Source organism: Pogona vitticeps, chromosome 4, assembly GCF_051106095.1.
Source record: "Pogona vitticeps strain Pit_001003342236 chromosome 4, PviZW2.1, whole genome shotgun sequence".
NCBI lineage: Eukaryota > Metazoa > Chordata > Lepidosauria > Squamata > Agamidae > Pogona > Pogona vitticeps.
Genome location: NC_135786.1, coordinates 96,472,286 through 96,493,581, shown reverse-complemented (window position 1 = coordinate 96,493,581; position 21,296 = coordinate 96,472,286). Strand labels below are relative to the sequence as shown.

Below are 21,296 nucleotides of genomic sequence, written 5' to 3'. Positions count from 1 at the left end.
GTGACAAATAGCAACGAAGGGCTGGGAGACTCAACCAGTCACAAGGAGGAGGATGGAGAACAGCCAATCAGTGACACTGGAATATTCTCCACCTCAGAAATTAGCACCTACTAAATGAAATTATCTATGACAATAGTCATGCCCTTCCTGACGTTAAATTCAACTCTTGGATTTGCAAAATGAGGATTGTAGTGATTGATTAAATGTGTAATATCTTGTCACAACATACTACAACCCTTGTATAGAATTCTAAACTTTGCAAATCTCTTTCTTTGCAATAGACCCACACACGTACAAATGCAGCAACTCCTAGTTCATGTGATACCTATCATACAATTTCTGCATGTTACATCACGCAAATTTTGAAGCAAACCAACAAAGCAACCTCCTTTTAAAAAGCAGCACAAATCAACACAAATACGTTGTGTTGTGTGGGACGTTTGAGGCTAGATTCACTTCCTACAAATCTGTCCTTCTCCTCGACAGCTGCTTGGTGAGCTGGAAAAAAATGGTAACAGATGACAAATAAAAGGCAGAAGTGCCCAGTTCCTACTTTAGTGCAGTCTTTCCCCAAAAGTTCCTACTTTAGTGCAGTCTTTCCCCAAAAGTTCCTACTTTCGTGCAGTCTAAAACTCTCCAGGCATATGTGAAGTACAAGTGTAAGGGATAGGATTGCATCATCAGATGGATAAACAAAGTGTCAAGGAATACCTTATTACTCTGAACAAGTTCAAATCTCTAGGGCTGGATGAACCGCATCCAAGAGTATTTAAGGAGCTGGCTGACAGAATCTCAAAACCACTGTTTATTATTTTCTTGAAATCATGGAGGATGGGTGAAGTGCCAAATGATTGGAGAAGGGCTAATGTTATCCCAGAATCCAAAAAGGATGAACTTGGGAACTGCAGACTAGTCAGCCTGACATCAATCCCAGGGAAAATTCTGGAGCAGATACTGGATAGCTCAATGGTTTAGGCATTTAGCTGTGGAGCAAGAGATTGGGAGTTCAATTCTCCCCTGTGCCTCCTTGACAGGGGCTGAACTCAATGATCCATACTGTCCCATACAGATTTGCAGTTCGAAGATGATGATGACGATGATAATTAAGCAGTCATTCTGCAAGCACCCCCCTTCATGTCTTGCTGCCTTGTCATGGCAAACGGGCTTGAGTAATTCAGAGAAGCTATGGACTATGCCCTGCAGGGACACCCAAGACGGACAGGTCAGAGTGGAGAGTTCTGACTAAACGCGATCCATCTGGAGCAGGAACTGACAAGCCAGTCTAGTATCTTTGCCAAGAAAACTCCATGAACAGAAACAAAAGGTGAAAAGATATGACGCTGGAAGATGGAACCCTCAGGTCGGAAGGCATCCAACATGCTACTGAGGAAGAGTGGAGGACAAGGACAAGTAGCTCCAGAGCTAATGAAGTGGTTGAGCCAAAACCGAAAGGACACTCAGCTGTGGATGTGCCTGGAAGTAAAAGGAAAGTCAGATGCTGCAAAGAAAAATACTGCATAGGAACCTGGAATGTAAGATCTATGAACCTTGGAAAGCTGGATGTGGTCAAACAGGAGATGACATGAATAAACATTGACATCCTGGACGTCAGTGAACTGAAATGGACAGGAATGGGCAAATTCAATTCAGACAATTACCATATCTACTATTGTGGGCAACAATCCCATAGAAGAAGTGGAGTAGCCGTCATAATCAACAAAAGAGTGGGAAAAACTCTGTTGGTATACAATCCCAAAAATGATAGAATGATTTCAATACGAATCCAAGGCTGACCTTTCAACATCACAGTTAATCCAAGTTTATGCACCAACCACAGATGCTGAAGAGGCTGAAACTGACCAGTTCTATGAAGACTTACAACATCTTCTAGAACTGACACCAAAGAAAGATGTTCTTGTCATTATAGGGGATTGGAATGCTAAAGTAGGGAGTCAAAAGGAACAACAGGTAAGTTTGGTCTTGGAGTTCAAAGCGAAGCAGGGCAAAGGCTAATAGAGTTTTGTCAAGAGAACAAACTGGTCATCAAAAACACTCTTTTCCAACAACACAAGAGGCGACTCTACACATGGACATCACCAAATGGGCAATACGAAAATTGTTCTCTGCAGCCAAAGATGGAGAAGTTCTATACAGTCAGCAAAAACAAGACCTGGAGCTGATTGTGGCTCTGATCATCAGCTTCTTATAGCAAAATTCAAGCTTACACTGATGAAAGTAGGAAAAACCACTGGGCTAGTCAGGTATAATCTAAACCATATCCCTTAAGAATATACAGTGGAAGTGAAGAATAGATTTAAGGAACTTGATTTGGTGGACAGAGTGCCTGAAGAACTATGGATGGAGGCTCATAACATTGTAGAGGAGGCAGCAACAAAAACTATCCCAAAGAAAAGGAAATGCAAGAAAGCAAAGTGGCTGTCCAACGAGGCCTTACAAATAGCAGAGAGGAGAAGGGAAACAAAATGCAAGGGAGATAGGGAAAGTTACAGAAACTTGAATGCAGACTTCCAAAGAATAGCAAGGAGAGACAAGAGAGCCTTCTTAAATGAAGAGTGCAAAGAAATAGAGGAAAATAATAGAAAATGGAAAACCAAGAAAATTGGAGCTATTAAAGGAACATTTTGTGCAAAGATGGACGTAATAAAGGACAAAAATGGTAAGGACCTCACAGAAGCAGAAGACATCAAGAAGAGATGGCAAGAATACACAGAGGAATTATGCCAGAAAGATGTGAAAGTCCTGGGCAACCCAAATAGTGTGGTTGCTAAACTTGAGTTAGACATCCTGGAGAGTGAAGTCATGTGGGCCTCAGAAAGCATGGCTAACAACAAGGCCAGTGGAGGTGATGGCATTCCAGTTGAACTATTTAAAATCTTAAAAGATGACACTGTTAAGGTGCTACACTCAATATGCCAGCAAGTTCAGAAAACTCAGCAGTGGCCAGAGGACTGGAAAAGATCAGTCTACATCCCAGTCCCAAAGAAGGGCAGTGCCAAAGAATGCTCCAACGACCATACAATTGCACTCATTTCACACACTAGCAAGATTATGCTCAAAATCCTGCAAGGTAGGCTTCAGCAGTATGTGGACCGAGAACTCCCAGAAGTACAAGCTGGATTTCGAAGGGGCAGAGGAACTAGAGACCAAATTGCTAACATGTGCTGGATTATAGAGAAAGCCAGAGAGTTCCAGAAAAACATCTACTTCTGCTTCACTGACTACGCAAAAGCCCTTGACTGTGTGGACTACAACAAACTATGGCAAGTTCTTAAAGAAATGGGAGTGCCTGATCACCTTATCTGTCTCCTGAGAAATCTATATGTGGGACGGGAAGCAAAAGTTAGAACTGGATATGGAACAACTGATTGGTTCAAAATTGGGAAAGGAGTATGACAAGGCTGTATATTGTCTCCCTGCTTATTTAACTTATATGCAGAATACATCATGCGAAAGGCAGGACTGGATGAATCCCAAGCCGGAATTAAGATTGCTAGAAGAAATATCAACAACCTCAGATATGCAGTTGATACCACTCTGATGGCAGAAAGTGAGGAGGAATTAAAGGACCTCTTAATTAGGGTGAAAGAGGAGAGTGCAAAAAATGGCCTGAAGATCAACATCAAAAAAACTAAGATCATGGCCACTGGTCCCATCACCTCCTGGCAAATAGAAGGGGAAGGCAGCAACAGATTTTACCCTCTTGGGCTCCATGATCACTGTAGATGGTGATAACAACTATGAAATTAAAAGACACCTGCTTCTTGGGAGGAAAGTGATGACAAACCTTGACAGCATCTTAAAAAGCAGAGACATCACCTTGCCAACAAAGGTTCACGTAGTCAAAGCTATGGTTTTTTCCAGTAGAGCTGGAACATAAAGGTGGCTGACCACCGAAGAATTGGTGCTTTTGAATTGTGGTGCTGAGGAGATTCTTGAGAGACCCCTGGGCTGCAAGGAGAACAAACCTATCCATTCTGAAGGAAAACAATCCTGAGTGCTCACTGGAAGGACAGATCCTGAAGCTGAGGCTTCAATACTTTGGCCATCTCATGAGAAGAGAAGACTCCCTGGAAAAGACCCTGATGTTAGGAAAGTGTGAAGGAAAGAGGAGAAGGGGACATCAGAGGACAAGATGGTTGGACAGTGTCATCGAAGCTACCAACGTGAATTTGACCCAACTCCGGGAGGCAGTGGAAAGGCCTGGCGTGCTCTGGTCTATGGGGTCACGAAGAACTGGACACAACTTAACGACTAAACAACTGCAAGCACCTTCAAAACAATGCAGTAATAACTAGAAGCAAATATGGATTTATCAAGAACAAATCTTGCAAGCCTAATTCGATCTCATTTTTTAATTGGATAATCTTCCTGATAGTCAGTGAGAATTCTGTAGAAGTAATATATCTTGACTTCAGCAGAGCCTTTGACAAAGTGCCCAATGATATTCTGACTAGGAAACAAACTAGTGGTGGGCTGAATAGAAGAACTGTCAGGTGGATACACAGTTGGTTACAGAACCATACTCAAAGAATAATGAATGGTTCCTTCTCAAACTGGAAGGAGGTAACAAGTAGGGTAACACAAGGCTGACTCCTGGGCCTGGTGCTCTTTAACATTTTTATTCATGACTTGGATGAAGGGGTGGGAGAAATAGCCTCAGTTCTGGACACCACACTTTGGGAAGAATGCCGACAGGCTGGAGCAGATGATCGGGGGAGGGTGACAAGTATGAAACCCAATCCTATAAGGAAAGACTGAAAGAAAACTGGGCACGATTAGACTTGAGAAAAGATGACTGCTAGAGCCTTATGACAATGGAAACAATTACCTCAGAAGGTGATGGGCGCTCCAACACTGGAGGCATTCAACCATCTGTCGTATATACTTTGATTTGGATTCTCACATTGAGCAGGGGGTTGGATTTGATGAGTTTATAGGCCCCTTCCAACTCCATTATTCTGATTCTATGAATAGCTGGCATAGCTGTGTAGCAGCCCTAGCTGTAAAATGTGAGGTCACATGTTTTGATATTGCAGTTATGACATTATTATTTTGTTTTTCTTGGAACAAAAGGCTTCTCTGAACTTCCTTACCCCAGACCCATCAAAATTGGCCTAGTGATAATAAAAAATAGGAAACTTTTTTAAATGCAGTTAAAGAACATGACTAGTGGCCATACTTACTGAGGCATATAAGTTATAGTTTTTTTAAAAAAAAATAGTTGTCTCTATTTCTGTGTAAATGTAACTTATCTTTATTGGAGACACTTTGGTTGTGTTGTAGTGGCACTAGAAGACATTCTGCGGCTGTTTCAGCATTTTCTCCTTAAGGGATTTTCTGTGGTAAGAAAAAAGATGGAAGATGGGGCAATTTTCAAAGGGTATTTTATGAGTGGAAGGTGATATATGGACCCTATATAAAATTCCATGAAATAAGCATAATTATGATCTGGAAGCATCCAGTGGAACTATAAGGAATTTGTCTTGTTCAGACCTAACCATGGAACAGCAAGGATCTGCTAAGAGGGAGGTGTCAGGATCCCCAGTCCAAGAAATGTTGTAATCTCTCCGCTCAGTGCAATGGTACACATAAAGGCGTAAGTATTTCCTCTTCATGGTACTGCTGTGAATTCCAAGGATGCATTATACCTGGGGCAAGGATGGCTTAATAGCACCCTTAGGAAAGAACTGTTGCTGATTTAAAATCATAGGAACATTAACAGGAAACACAACTTTTTCCAACGACTGATGTTACCCCTGTAGATTATTCACATTAATGGGATAACCGGATGAGATGGCAGGAAATTCATGGTCGGTTTGTCGGTCATCAAATTGCCTCTGACTTTTGGTGACTCAATGAATGGGTGATCTTCAAAATGTCCTGTCTTCAGCACCCCTGTTCAGCTCTTGCAAACCCCGGGCTGTAGCTTCCTTTGTTAGAGTTATGGGAGGGAAAACAACTTTTCTGCATAATGATCCCCCCCATTGACATGAACTCCCAATGAGTAGATATTGGGTGCTGTTTGTCCAGTGTCAGAAGACATGCAGCTGGCTTGATGCCCATATGTTTTTTGGGAGGCTCGTAATCTAAGGAAATGGCATAGATGGCTCAGTTGTGGTTGCTCAACAAAGTTATCCCTGACTTGCCCTGAGTTCCATCTGGTCATGAGTCCTCTACCCCCTCATTTAGTTGGGCTGCTTGCTTAAAAACAGGGGTGTTATTCAATGGTTTCAGGTCATTCCGAAGGCTTACCATGGAGCTGGCTGCACCCTTAGGTTGAATGAGACTGCTGCCTCAGGTGGCAAATGCTAAGAGACAGGAAGTTGCAGCAAGGACGTTGGAGGACAGAGCAATGTCTCACAGGTAAATTGGATTGTGTCCCCTAAGGAGGTCTGCTGCCTTCCAGTGAAGTGGAGGACATGGTTCTGTTGTCAACTGTACTGTTTGGGAGCACAGCATTTTTGTTGAATGAACTGTCAGTCCAGGCAGCTTCAGGAAGAGGAGTGGGAATGAGTATCATATAGTCCTTCACCTTGGGAAATACTCTTGGGCCACCCTTGCATAGAAGAGGGTAGAACATCTTGTACATTCTGCCTCGAAGACCAGATGAGTTGGAATTGAATTTACACCCTCCCTAATTCATTTCGGCCCTAGTCCAAACTAGTCTCCACATGCTTAATAGCACAATGGACAGATTTTTCTGCCCAGCTGTTTAACTTGTATTGAAACTCTCAAGCTGGCTGGATAGCCCAGTAAGTTAGGTACCTGACCACAGAGACAGAAGTTGGGAGTTCAATTCCCCACTGTGCCTTCTGGGGAACAGCCAGCCTGTGAGGCCTTGGATAAGGTGCACAGTCTCAGGATGCCCCAGAAGAAGGGAATGGTAAATTACTTCTGGGTACCTCCATCTCAAAAACAAAAATGCCTTGATGGCACATTGGTATTATTGTTCAAAAGCACCAGGCACAGTCAATCAAAATTATACAAATATTGCCTGGTATGTAACAGATGCAAGTTTTAACAAAAAATCTAAGTATCTGTTAAATATCTGCATAGTATGTATGCTGTTCCTAATATTGCCATTTTTGGTAGCTCTGATGGTTCTATTTCTGTGATCTGCAGCTGTGCTTATAGTACTGTGTGAAGTTTCTTGATATTGTTCCCAAAGCCCCAATGACTACAGGGACCACTCAAGTGTGTTTCATCCACAAATAATTACACAGAAGAAAATGTAGAATATGATTTAACAGAAGTTTTGAAAATGCTCCTCTTTTGCTTGCTGATGTTTCTTTTCTCTACCATTCGATAACACTGCTACATCCCTAAAAAGCCACAACAGAAATTCAGAGAGGCTTGCAAAGTTTTGCAAGAACAATCATACGTTTGCCCAAGTGATCCAGTTTTTCTAATTAAAGAATATATCCTGGGCACTGTGCAGGTGCTAGCTGCAAAAACTTGCCTGCAAAAACAGTGGCCTTCTGCACCTGAACTGGACTGTGTGAATTGTGGTACATAGTCTGTTGAATGTGCGTCAAGAAGGATGGCTTATTTTACCACATCCTGTTTTGAATGATCTCCTTCTCTTTGGCCCGCTATTATTTATTGCACAGCTTGATCTCCTCAAGTCCCTTTGCTCTTTCCATCAGTGTTTATTCTTTCCTTGGTCTAGATGTCTCTTAAATGGCTGCCCTGTGAGCAAGTCTTCCTACCAACTGTGATGTCAAGTGAAGCCCTGAGTCACCAAGCAGTTGTCTCCAAGCCTTACCTTTAAACCAAAGTATTACCCAATAATATTGGTAGGAAAACAGATACGATTTCTATATAGCCTAAAGATTTCTCTGGAGCTGTAAGAACAATTAAAAACTTAAGAAGGTCAATTGGGCAGAACAACAGCACACAAAAGGTGGTAGAGCAGGAAAGGGAGCAAGTGGCTCTGCACATGTTATTGGACACAAATTCCCATCAGTCCTAAGTACAGTGAACCCTCTACTTATGGAATTAATCCGTATGGGAACAGTGGCTGCAGGTCGAAAAGTCTGTAGGTTGAGTCTCCATTAACCTACAATGCATTGAAAACCGATTAATGCCGTAACCGGCCATTTTTGTTCCATTTTGTTTTTTTTCTGGTCTGTAGGTTGATTCTCTGGCTGCAAGTCGAACCTAAATTTTGCGGCCAGAGAAGTCTGTAACTCGAAAAGTCTGTAAGTCGAGCCGTCTGTAATGTAGCACAGCCAATGCTGAGGAAGTACAGGAATTGTAGTTCAACAACATCTGGGAACACCAGATAAGCAGTAAGGAAAAGAGGTGGTCACAGAGGCAGTCAACTGCAGGATACTGCATCCAGCCACATAAACCCATTTGACTGTGGATCAGGTGCTGATTCACGAGGTTGAGTAATAGCACGAAACAGTCAAGAAGCTTTCTTCATGGGTTTCTACATGAAGAGGATGAGGGTTTTTTGGCCCTGATCTGAGAGAAGAAAAAATTTCAATGTATGCTGTGTCACCATTAAAGGCCTCTTATCAAATGCATGGGAAAATACATTGTAGTAATGTTTTAATTATCCTTAGGATGTACCTCTTAGTATAGGTTTGCTTAACTTAATGCAAGAAAGAGCCATGTGCATATTTCTGTAAAGGCAGCAAGAGAAGCTGAGGTGTTTGAAAGCATGAAACTGGGACACTAGCTGGAACCTTCCTGGCCTAAGAAATGAGGTAACACAGGAAGTACTTGGGCAGCAACTTACTGAAGGAGGCCAGGCTACCAGGTCCAGTCTAGTGGGGCCAAAAGGGAATGCCATAGCTGAGTGATAGAGTGTATGTCTGGTATGCAGAAGGTCCCCAGGTTCAATTCAAGCGGTGTTATATAACAGGAAAGATCTCTTCCCAAGACACCAGTAAGAGTCTGATCTTATCAAGACCACTTCCCATGTACCTAGGGACTTAGAGAAATAAAATCAGTGGGTTCAAGGTGGTATAAACTGAGAGGAAAATACACTTAATAAATGTTGTGTTTATATTCTTCTTCACCAGAAGGATGTTATGAGGGCAGGAAAATCTTTCTGCTTGAAAGCACGGTTGTGTAAGTCTTCAAAAGCCTCTGTCTGAAAATGTGTTTCTATGTATAAAAACGATCTAGTTACTCAGCCCCAAAAAACAAAAGTTGATTGTGTAAAAATACATGACAAACGTGTGGAAACTCCTCAAAAAGACCGGGGTCTAGAAGTTGGGAGCACAAGCAATTGATTAGGCATCCTTCAGTCTCGAGAGACTATGATAACGTGCTTTGAATAGAGGACTTGGAACAGCGTCTAGTGTGGCTGAGAAGGCCAATTCGAGAGTGACAATCCCTTCCACACTGAAGACAAATACCATCTGGCCCCTGACCAGCTCCCTGATTTTGCTGATTTTGGGACTGCCTCTCTGCCTCAGGCTGCTGGACAAGGGTCTCTTCAAACTGGGAGAAGCCATGATGCACCGCCTGCCTCCAGGCTGAATACTTGCATGTCAAGGTTTCCTATCTGTTGAGGTCCATTCCTAAGGCCTTCAGATCCCGCTTGCAGATATCCTTGTATCGCAGCTGTGGTCTCCCTCTGGGGCGCTTTCACTGCACTAATTCTCCATACAGGAGATGTTTTGGAATCTGGCCATCAGCCATTCTCACGACATGCTCAATCCAACATAGATATCACTGTTTCAGTAATGTGTTCATGCTGAAAATTCCAGCTCGTTCTAGGACTACTCTGTTTGGAACTTTGTTCTGCCAGGTGATACCAAAAATCCATCAGAGGCAATGCATATGGAAGGTGTTCAGCTTCCTCTCCTGCCATGCACAAGGGGTCCAGGACTCACTGCAGTATACAGGAGTGTACTCAGGACACAGGCTCTATAGGCCTGGATCTTGGCACAAGCAATATGTACCATCATAACTGCGACAATTACTTATCTTCTTGAATCTCACTGCCTTGTCCCATAAATAAAGAAGACGTCTCTTTTGAGATGGGAGGTTGCTTCTTTTTTGCATAAGTAGAAATCTCAGAGGCCACATGATTTGCCAGCTCTGCCAAATGAGAAACATTGGGTGTGTGTACAAAACTTATTATCTCCTCATCAGTCATCATTCTTTGCTGCAATCACTCAGGTGATACCAGCTCATTGTTCCCAAAGGAAAAACACAGGGCAAAAAATGGCTGGAGGTTCTTTCTATCTTCCTCGTATTCAGCCACATACTTCCAAAATCTGTTTCATTTTTAAAATGCAGTAATCCAAAAAGGGCAGGGAATATATGACTGAGAAAGGGTATAGGAAGTGCAGCAACAGAGAACTGGGTGTAGCAAGTGGGAGATGCCATTGGGCGATGAGACACATCAACAGTATGAATCTCTCAATCTTCCCATGGTTGTTTCAAAAATAATCTAGATCTGGTGTATAAACTGATGCTAAGCCATAGATAGCCCAATGCTCAGAAATATTACTTTTTCAGACTGTAACACCCAGAATACTTAAATCAACATGGCCAGTGGTCACTGCATTCTGGAAGGTCTCATTCTCACAAAGCATAACATTTCCCATCTTTGCTGTAGCCAGACCAGAAACCAAGGAGAATTCCCATGTGAAATACCTTTGCTACACAATTCAGAACATGGCAACATCTACATGCAGAGACCTTGGCGTGGGCATCAGAGCACCACAAATCTTTGAATCATGTCCAAAAATTGCCACCATCATTAACTGGTGCACGTGTCAGGAGTCAGGACATGTGTTGTAAGAGTTGCAGTTTAAGAAAAGTAATACAAGGAAACTGAACCGAACCAGGCTATATTACACAAATACTGTATGCATGCATGTAAGAAGGTTCGTCCCTTCCCTCAGGCGGCCCCTCCATTTCGTCGGGAAATATTAAAGGCTGAGTCTTTATAACTTTAACAGTAGAAACTTTATTTTCTCCAACTCCCTCCAGGACATCTTTGAATGAATCAAACGGTTTCAAACTGGGCAACAAGCCCGAATCAACATTGTTTAAACTGTGGTTGAAGTCCCAGGGTGTTAACGGCGCTGGATCCCATGAGGCCCCTTGGGCTCCAGATGAGGGGGTGGGAGGCTCCTGATCGCACAGATTGTCCCACAACATCTGTGTCTAATCCACCCCCTCTCGTCAGGACCTTCATCAAATGGTGCTGTCTTCCACTCACGCTCTCTTCGTAACTCCTCCTCTCTCGATGCCACAATCATGTTCCACTCTTTCACGGCGACATATGGAGAAGTCCCTTTAACCATAGGAGGATCGGGCAAAAGGCCGCCCACTTTCAGGTTTGGGAAATCTTTTATAAGCCCTTGGGTGCGGACCTTTTCAAAAGCCCTTCGTCTCTCCTCCCGCTTCTTCCTTTCGTACGCCTCCACCACTGAACTGAACCACACCACCCCCTCCTTGTCCTTATACTCCTCCTCAACTGTCACCCTAGACTCCTCCCACTCCCCTTCAGCTAAGCATACCTCTAACTTCCCCTCCTCCTCTTCCGCTGTCATCTTCTTTCCCTTTTCTTCTCCACTTTCACTGCTACGCGGTTGATCCTTCTCTCCGTCATTGCTTTCCACTTTCATTTCTGCGGACGGCACACTTCTATTCTCTACACCTTCACAATGCACTACAAAGCCAGTCATTAGTTGTTCAGAAGTTTTTATCTAGATCCTGTTTGAACTATGTAGTATTGAAATCGTCGTCGTCGTCGTCATTGTCATCATCACCACCACCACCACCACCATGTGCTGCCAAGTGAATTCTGATTTATGGTGACCCTTTCCCAGGGTTTTCCAGTACTACAGTACTCAGAAGTGGTTTATCTTTCTCTTCTTCTAGGGGATGGCCTTGGGACTGAGCAGCTTGCCCAAAGCCACACAGACTAGCTGTACTCACAGGAGGCACAGTGGGAAAATCGAACTCCCAACCTCTGGCTTCACAGCCAGATACCTAAATCACTGAGCTATCCAACTAGCAGTATTGAAATACCCAAACAGAGTTATATGATTGCATTGGTTTTGAATTTACAGAAATAACAAATGTAACTTGGTTGGATTGTTCATTAGCACAGGCCCTTTGTCCTTCTTCCAGTCATTCCTGTGTCAAGCCTTTGGGATTAAAAAAAAATCTATCCGTTACAAGAACGTCTTGAGTAGAAAACTCCACTTGGTACCAACCCTTGTTGAATTACAATACTCAACAAGTAAGAAGGAAACAAGTGTTTGATTACATGGATTTCAGGGCTCTTCCATATCAATGTTATTGTCATTCATGGATTCTTCTCAGTGCTGTTTTTGGAAATTAGCAGCTCCACGCATAGTTTCATATATGGGACATCCAAATAATGAACTATGGACTTTTAGGGAGACTTAGGGCTTGACTACACATGACAATTGGCATCCTGCTTTTATATCAAATGAAGTGACATGGTTTCCTCCAGCAGCTGTACAATGCCAGTGTATGCATGCACACACACTTTGAAGAATACATTAATATTTTGAAGACTAAAATGCTAGCTCCTGTGTTATCCATAGTAGGACAAGTGTAGCCAAAGTGTGGCCCTCCAGATGTTGTTAGACCCCAACTTCCCATAGCCCTAGTCACCATAGCTAATGCTAAAAATACTGAGATTTTCAATTTAGCAATATCTGGATGGCTGTCCTTTGTCAAACTCTACAGTGAGGACATAAAACATCAGCAAGCCTACAAAACCTTCCATTAAGTCATTGATGGGGAATGCATTATAGTTCAGATATGGTTGGACTGTAACTTCCATGATCCCCAAACCACTGATGTGCGGATTAGGGCCAGTGATTATAGCTGAGTAATGTCTTGGTGTAGCTATAAATTTAACAGTGACAATATTATTTTGGCCAGTTTTCTGCCCCTAAGAGACAGAATACCTTTGTACTTTTCTGAAAACGAAAGGAACTTCTAGCCATTGTAAAATCAAAGGAAAAGTGGATGAAATCCAAAAATTGAGCTGTTGGCTTCTGAAATACATCACAGTTGCTCAGTTGTTTTGTTGGTGATCTCATATTCATGAACTATGGTAAGAGTAGGGGACTCAGAAAAACAGAAAATACCACTTGCAACGGTCTAGCATAGTAGCCCAAGTAAGACTAAGCAACAATTTTGGCACATTGTGGAGTCAGTTTATCATGGAAATGCTGTAGGCCAGTCTCCTTTCAAATCGTTTGTTGTGTCCTAGCAGAGCCACAAAGAAAAGCCTATGAAAAGGACCCTGGGGAGCATGCAAGTATATAATATTGCAGTCCACAATATCACCGCCCTTTCTTAAGGGTTCTTTTTTGCCGCATTCTCATAAAACCAGTTGGCCCAGTTCATCTCCTTTGTCTTGCAGTGTGCCATTTATGAGGCTTGATTGCAACACCTACAGCGTTCTTAAAGCTGTGAAACACTCACTGAGATAATAACAGGATTACAATCAATAATAGGAAAATAGTCAAAGGAAATGGTAAGCTATGCAGTAGACTTCAGGCACTTATTCTTAGTCAAGAAGAGTAATAAAAGCAGCCCAGATAATGACAAAAACTCCTGTGCTGCTTTCAAAATCAACACATTTTATTTGGTATACAGTTTGGTGAGACAGCCCACTTCCTTAGATACTGTTGACATATTTTTATGTCCAGTGGGGAGCTGCAATGGCCAATGCTAAATCTTAATAGGCTTATTAAAAAAATTAAATGGTTGAATTCAGAGTTCAGAAGTCTCCAGATATAGTGGACTCCAGCTTCCATCAGGTCTAGCCAGCATGGCCAATTGGATTGTGCTCTTTTATGTTTTTGGACCTCATTTGCCAGAATTCTCCCCAAATTCCAGCCCCCCACCCCATCCCACCCCTGAGAACCCCCCACCCCATTCCACCCCTGAGAAGTGCTTTTTAACGGTTTCCTTATAAATGTCATTATAGAAGGAGGTACAGTACGTGTCAGATAAGTCCATTTTAATGTGGTGGCTCTCATCTATCTAAAAAGACTCAAAGGGGGCCCATCTGGAAAAGGAAACTACCTGAACTGGCTGCCAAATATTATTCTATTTATAGCACAGGGCTGAAAAACCTTGGGCGCTCTAGATGTTGTTGGGAACATGTTGGTCAGGCTAGCTAGAGCTGACGAGAGTTTTGGTCAACTAACATCTGGGAGGGACACAAATTTCCCATCTGTCACAGCATAAAAGTCTTTGGCAGAGACAATGGGGGACTGGTGGGGAACATGTGGCCCTCCAGATGTTGTTGGGCTGCAACCCCCAGCAGCCCTAGGCTATATAATGGCGAGGGATAATGGCAGTTGCACTACAACAGCCAGTAGGTGATATATTCCCCATAACTACAATAAGATGGAGAAATAATGTGATGTCTTCTAATTCATCAATACAAAAGGGTTTTCTTGTAGCTGCAACATATCAATTGTTTCTCCTTCTGTGCTATTAGATGATTGGTCAATTCAGACATAATCAGAAGCACTGAATATATACACTTTGGGAGGTTAACGCCTCCTGCGAGAGATAACCAATGATTACTAATTATCTGTGTCTAAATGCTAACCATGACCTAGTAGCTATGACTTCCGCTGCCCCAAGGAGGTGATGTTGCTATTGAACTATGCTTGAGAACCTCAGGCGAAGACAATAGTGAGGAAGCATTAGCTAATGCCTTAAGTAAATATTGTTTTGGTCTCTTTAATGATCTGACTCATGGGTGGAAAGCAAACTATAAAGGGGGGGTCTCTGGGTGTAATCAGACAAGCATTTGTCCTATTGTTTGGTCTGCTGTGGGGATGGTCTGATTCACTCCTTTTGCAGGTGACAAGACAACAAAATTGCTAGAGCATAATTGCTAGAACAAACTAGCCTGTCCTCAGAGTATTCCTACCTGCACCTTTCTGGGTCCCTATCAGAGGCTACTCTATTTTAGTTGTGGGTAGGATTGCTCCATCTTGGTTCATTTTCAGCATGTATGTTTGGTGGAATCAAATCAAAGCTTTTTCTTGTTGTTCACAAGTGTAAGTAATGAAACTTATTTATTCTTTCTCCTACAAGTCTCTCAGAATGAGTAATTGAGACCTTATGTGGCAGTTAATGAGAAAGGAGTGGACTATCTGAGGAACTTGTAGCTATTCTCCTCTGTGAGTCTCTGTACCTCCACTGTGTAGCAAATAAAAGAAAAAGAAATATTTTTTTAACCAGAAATTCAAAACTCTCCAACACGAGCTTACTGGCTGAGTGGGATTTTGAGCCGTTCTTCCCAGTCCTTAGCCAGTACTCTAAGGGCTACAATAATTAAGTACCCCAGGAAAACTTAATTATTTATGTATTTATTTATTTAACCTATATGCCGCCCACACTACCCAAAGGTCTACAACAGATACAAGTGTCTCCCAGCAACATATTTTTGTTCCCATCTGTAATCCATGTTTGTAAAGTTATTGACATTTAAGCTTATATCACTTTCTATTCCTAACAAGAACATATATATTTATCAGCTGTATATTTATCAACTGTAAAGAATGCACGCAATTTTGAGGTGAGGCAAGGATTTGGCAACACCTGCTGGATTAGACTGGTGATACAAAAACAGGAAAATCATGGAAAAACATAATGGACATAATATAATAGGGTTAATTTGAGGAACATTGGTACGTGCCTTGATCCAACCATTGTTTGCTGTTGTAAGGACTCCATGGCACAGAAGGAGTTTCTGCTACACCCTCGAAAGTTCCAATTCTTTTTTCATCAAAGGACCTGATTTATCCACACCAGGGAAAGTCTGAGCACTGACTCAGTTCCTTTAAAATGAATGGGGCAGCCATAGCATATATAAGCGCTATGTATATCTGAACACACAGGGTTTGCATATATCTGAACGCAGGGGCTTTACCATCATGATCAGGAGTAAATTCCAAAGCCCTCATCAGAATTTACTCTTAAAACTCTGCAATTGTGCAGAATTGTAGGCTTAAGAGTGTGGGAGCCCTGGAAGAGAATTGGGACTGTCGTTTCCATCAAGCAAGTTCTGACTCCTCCAAACAGAGCATCTGCCACTCCCATCCCACAGGCTTACCAGGACATGCATGCAAAATTCTCTTTAAAAGCCTACTTTTCTTGATTTTCTTCAAGGAACTCACTCTATTGCTGAGAGTTTCTCTGCTGGGGCTACCTCCGCTTTGAGCGGTGACTGAAAGCTTCCAAATGGAGAGTCTCACTTGATATCCATTGCAAATGGGAAGCACTAAACTCTGGCCTTGGTAGGAAACAACACTAAACTGCAGGAATGGGGATTCAAGTTGTGGGACTTGCTATCAAGTCGGAGTTAAATTCCACCAGTGACTCGACTCGGACTCAACACATTGTTGTTGTTTTTTCTGATGACTCGGACTTGACTCATGATTCAGCACCCTCTCTTTTTTTTCTGGGGGGAAAAAAGCTTGTTTTGGATAGGGAGTCAACTTCAGGCTTGGCCCTTGGCACCAAAGACTCAGTCTTGGACTGGGGACTTCCAACTCAAAGACTTGCCAACATCCCTGCCAAGCTGCGCCTTCAAAAAGGGGCAGAAAGTCAAAGAAACAAATATTGGATGGAGCGTAATAAGGGGAATGTCAATACAGATGGGGAGGTACTGATACTGTGGCAGAACTCTGTGCTTCAAGGACAATATATGCTCTGTCTGGAAGAGTCCTTAATTAAGCCTATTCATTAAGAGTCCTTAATTTAGCTAAAATCTGGGGGATTTTTCAGACTGAAATGGTACATTGCCTTATGTTTCAGTAGATATAAGCCCAGATCAAGGAAAACTGTTCCTCTTTTTTGCTGATAGTAACTTGATAACTGATTACTTTTAATTTTAATCAGTTACCAAGTTACTATCAGCAAAAAAGAGGAACAGTTTCCCTTGATCTGGGCTTATATCTACTGAAATGAAGCAATTGCCATGGAAATGTATCCCTTATGTGTTAAGGATGTACATTTGCTCCAGACCATACCATATAATCAGTGTGAACCCACTTTTGCCCTTGAATGTGTCATCTGTTGATTTATATTTAAATAGATTTCCTTATATTGTGCACAGCAGGCTGCTTACAACAAGTAGCGAGAATGGCCAAAAAGACCTTGCATCAAAGAGATAAAATTTTTGACAGTCTCTTTTTGGAAATGCCAAGTAGCAAAAGAGCAGAGGCGGTTTTCATTCTTCCACCCAACAGGAAACTAATTCTAAGATCTTCCAATGCCTACAAGCAGAGCTATTAAAAATGCCAGGTTTCCACATACACATATATGCAGCAGTAATATTTCACTTTTCACCTAGAAAAGAAAAATACATACATTCATGAGCAGAGAGAAATCCAAAAAAAATGGAGGAAGAAAGCAGGGGCTCATGGAATGAAATGCAAGGCAAAGTCTAGCTAGAAAATAAAAAGTGGGTATTTCTGGCAGTTTGTCAGCCAGAGTATTTCCTTCTAGGTATCTATACAAATCCACACATTCCCACAAGCAGTGGGCAGAGGTATTGTCTTTAAAGCTAAGGGCCTAATCAGATATGACATTTCTCTTTACATTTAATAAATAGGAATTTAAAAATACAAATTGTACATGTGTGGGTGTTTGAACAGTAATTCATCAGGACAGAAGTGGAAACGGAAGGAGAATTTTGCCTCTTTCTTCTCCTGCTATGAGACAGAAGAAGCCAGAAAAAGAAGAGTCGATCTCTTTTATCTGTTCAGCTGTGCTGTACGCATCATGTCGACTGAACATGATGCAATGAGAAGGGACGAGACCCCCTGAAGTCTGGAGAGTCGATCGGAACTCTGTTTTAAGCTGGCAATAGAAATAGGGGCAGATCATGGCGAGTAGTGGGATATCTCTGCACCCCCTGAGATTCAAGGCACACCTCCAGCTCCAGTCATGAACCAGCTATGTGATGAGAAGGGCCATAACTAGCACCCAGAAATACACCAACATAAACTGCTTACTGCTCCAAGAACAAAAAGTATTTACCTTGGCTTGTGGATCCTCATATATTTCTGGAAAATGTAAAAGACCAAAAAAAAAAAAAAAAAAAAAACAAGAAATGAACCTTTTATTCTTTGATATTTAAAAACAAGCAGAAGAGCTTTGTATGGGCTTTGGGAGGGTCATCCCAGGACTGTGCCTTACCTTTCTTTTTGAACCACTGATTTACAACCATCAGGATCACCATGAGTGCCTCCCAGCCCACAAAGCCTCCCATGGTTTTAACCATCCAGTGGCCAGAAGAGTTGCTAAGCATTTGGAGTCCCAGAAATATGGCAGCAACTAAAGATGGAAGAGACACAAGAGAAGCTAGTGGTTGGCATTTAGATGGCAACGTGTTTCATAGTCTCACCTGCAGATCATGTCCAGCATGTAATAAAACTGGCTGTTGGGAACAGTATGAACCTGATTTTATATGTATCTATTTATTTTAGATATTTATATACCACCTGACTTAGTGCTAAGCACTATTCTCACTGGTTTACAGCAAATAAATCATAACCCCCCCAAAATATGAATATTTATAGCCATCAATAAGGCATACATAATAGTTAAAAACCCAAATAATGGTGGAATCAGGGAACACAAATATCAATTAACTTAAAAGAGAGGATATCCTTGATCACTTCTTGAAAAAACACTGTCTAACATTTTCCTAAAGGACGGCAGGGGAGGGGGCCTGACACACTTGCAACTATAGAGGTTATATGAGATTATACCTCTTCTTCCCATAGAAGAAGAGTAGGGAACCAACTGTTCTTCCAGATATTTTTGACGTTGACTCTCAGAAGCCCAGGTGGCATGGGGATTACGTGAGTGGCAGCCCCAAACATCTGGAAGGCCAAAGATTTCCCACGCCTGTAGTTAAAAAAGGAATCTGTGTAACTTTTGCTAGTGATTTCCCAGTCCACAAAATTAAAATTTCCAGGATCTTGTAGAACAAATTACTGTTAAGATCAGTTAATTCCTCCTCTTCTAGTGCAATGTATCTGTGATATGCCTTGTCTGACTTCCATCCCTTTCTGTTTCTGTGCAATGAATAGATATGACCTACTTTGTACTTGTGTTTCTCAGAAATACAGGAGTAGAAACCGCCTATGTCAAAACAAAAACTTAGATCTTCACAGCTTGATTCTGAACATAAGGACTTGGAAGCAGGCTGTGGAGAGATTTCTTTATGTGCTGTTGTGTTCCAAGTTTCTACCTGCCACTGGAGTTTCTAAACATACCCGCACAGGACCAGAGTGTTGGCATTCCACGGCATTTCCCTCGTTTTGTTGTTTCTAATCCGGATCCCATACTCTGCTGCATCATCACAGGCATGCAAATTTCTTAGATCAGCTTACTGGGTGAGAACTGAGCACTGTTCTTTGAAGTTGTAATAGAAACATCCCTCCACTTACCTGCCAAAACCTTGATGACTAACGCATTCAGCATGTGAAACCAATTAAAAACAAACCTCCTGTAGATGCAATGCAAAACACTGATTTAGACTCTTTGTTCTCCAAAACATAAACATTCACTGGTTCTAGGAACCTGACATCAGATCTATTCTTCTTTTCAAACCCACAACTCCTTACAATGGAGCAAATCCAGCACAAACATGTGCAGCCTTTCCCTAACACACTATATATATAGATAAAAAAAAGATGATGAATATTATTCACTCATCTGCCTCTTGAGAAAGCATAACACATATGCACAGTATTAGCACAAATAACCTACACTGGGGCTCCGTTGTTACTCTAGTATCCTTATAGTTAATCCAGGAAGTGGGTCAAATGCAATCCTGTGGAATCAAGATTTCTGCGTTGCACAGTCGAGGTACAGTCCTGCCTGAATCATGTGCCTTCCGAGATATAATCTTTGTCTAATCCCGGTATTGTGCACACTTTGTCATTATTCAGTGGGCAAGAAAAATAGACTTTGTATACACTCAAAGACACATTAATTTTTGCTGCTATTTTATCCGTCCTTCTGGGAGGATTGCACAGAAGACAGGTTCTGGAGCTTAACAAGGTTTGGTCAGAACTTGGATTTTTTCCCCAGGACTATAACTCCCAGAATCCCTCAGGCAAAACTGTGGGATTCTGGGAGTTGTAGTCCAAAACAGCATGGTTTCAAGTTCTGGATATTTGCCATTTTGTGAGGCAACCCAACAGTGCCCCCTTGACAGTCTTTCAAGTTAGCACCCTAGCATCACTGTTTGGTGGCAATGCTGCATATGCTTGCCTGGGAGTCAGTCCCATTAAACCAGTGATTCCCAACCTTGAATCCCCAGATGTTTTTCAACTAAAACTCCCAGAAGCCATCACCATTAGCTGTGCTGGCAAGAATTTCTGTGAGTTGTAGTCCAAAAACATATGGGGACCCAAGGCTGGGAAACACTGCATTAAACCGAGAAGGAATGACTTTTGGGTAGACACCCCACCATTTAGACAAAATAATTCTTTGTTATATTTTGTGGTTTGGTTATTTGTTTATAGATCACTTAAAGAACTAGGCCCTTTAAACATATGATTTTATCCCAAGACTATTATATGTAAGAAAGAAAGAAAGAAAGAAAGAAAGAAAGAAAGAAAGAAAGAAAAGAAAGAAAGAAAGAAAGAAAGAAAGAAAGAAAGAAAGAAAAAGAAATTGCACTTAGACAACAACATAGTCAATGAATTTTGCATTCTGCTAAAGCATTTTGTTGCACAGACCAATTGTTTTGAAGAGAAGGTCGAAAAAATGCAATCATCATTTGAAGAAATGAAAGAATCGTGACAATGCATCCAATAATAGCATGAGCTCCTGCACCCTATAAAAAAAAGTATGTTGTTTACTTCTGCACTTCTTAAATAAAAGCAAGGCTACAGAGAAAAGCAATAAATTCTGAAAACTAAAAACAAAGCGTGTAATAGTTATACTTCTTTAATCCTGGAATACTTTTAATAGTAGTTATTTTCATTTCTAACATACCTATCATTTTGAGGCCACAGATGATGACCTGAAACAAAATGAGCTCCATTTGTGACTGTCAGAAGCTGCAAGGGCCCATACTAGAAGAATGCTATGACCCGAAGATACTTTTTTTTCAGTTGGTGCTGACAGTGACAGTAGTCTCCAACCTTTTTTGGGGACCATGGACTGGTTGGGGGTGGCAAGCTCTGTGCAGAGGGAGCGGGGACACCCCCACGCTTGCCGGCGGGCATGTCGTGCTCACAGAAGGGCGTGTGGCACTCACAGAG

At 41.9% G+C, this 21,296-nt stretch overlaps 1 protein-coding gene across 1 annotated transcript in view; it reads right to left on the bottom strand.

The window, feature by feature from the left end:
* Window positions 1–13,602: 13,602 nt before the first annotated feature.
* The window catches only part of LOC140706701 (putative ferric-chelate reductase 1), a 40,549-nt gene continuing 32,855 nt past the window's right edge, over window positions 13,603–21,296 (bottom strand). Inside the window, exons 13-17 of the mRNA XM_072997995.2 lie at window positions 20,769–20,866; window positions 19,470–19,528; window positions 18,211–18,348; window positions 18,052–18,077; window positions 13,603–17,358 (exon numbers count right to left, since the gene is read on the bottom strand). Coding sequence (XP_072854096.2) covers window positions 17,269–17,358; window positions 18,052–18,077; window positions 18,211–18,348; window positions 19,470–19,528; window positions 20,769–20,866 — 411 coding nt within the window. The 3' untranslated portion in view covers window positions 13,603–17,268. The remainder of the gene's footprint in view (window positions 17,359–18,051; window positions 18,078–18,210; window positions 18,349–19,469; window positions 19,529–20,768; window positions 20,867–21,296) is intronic.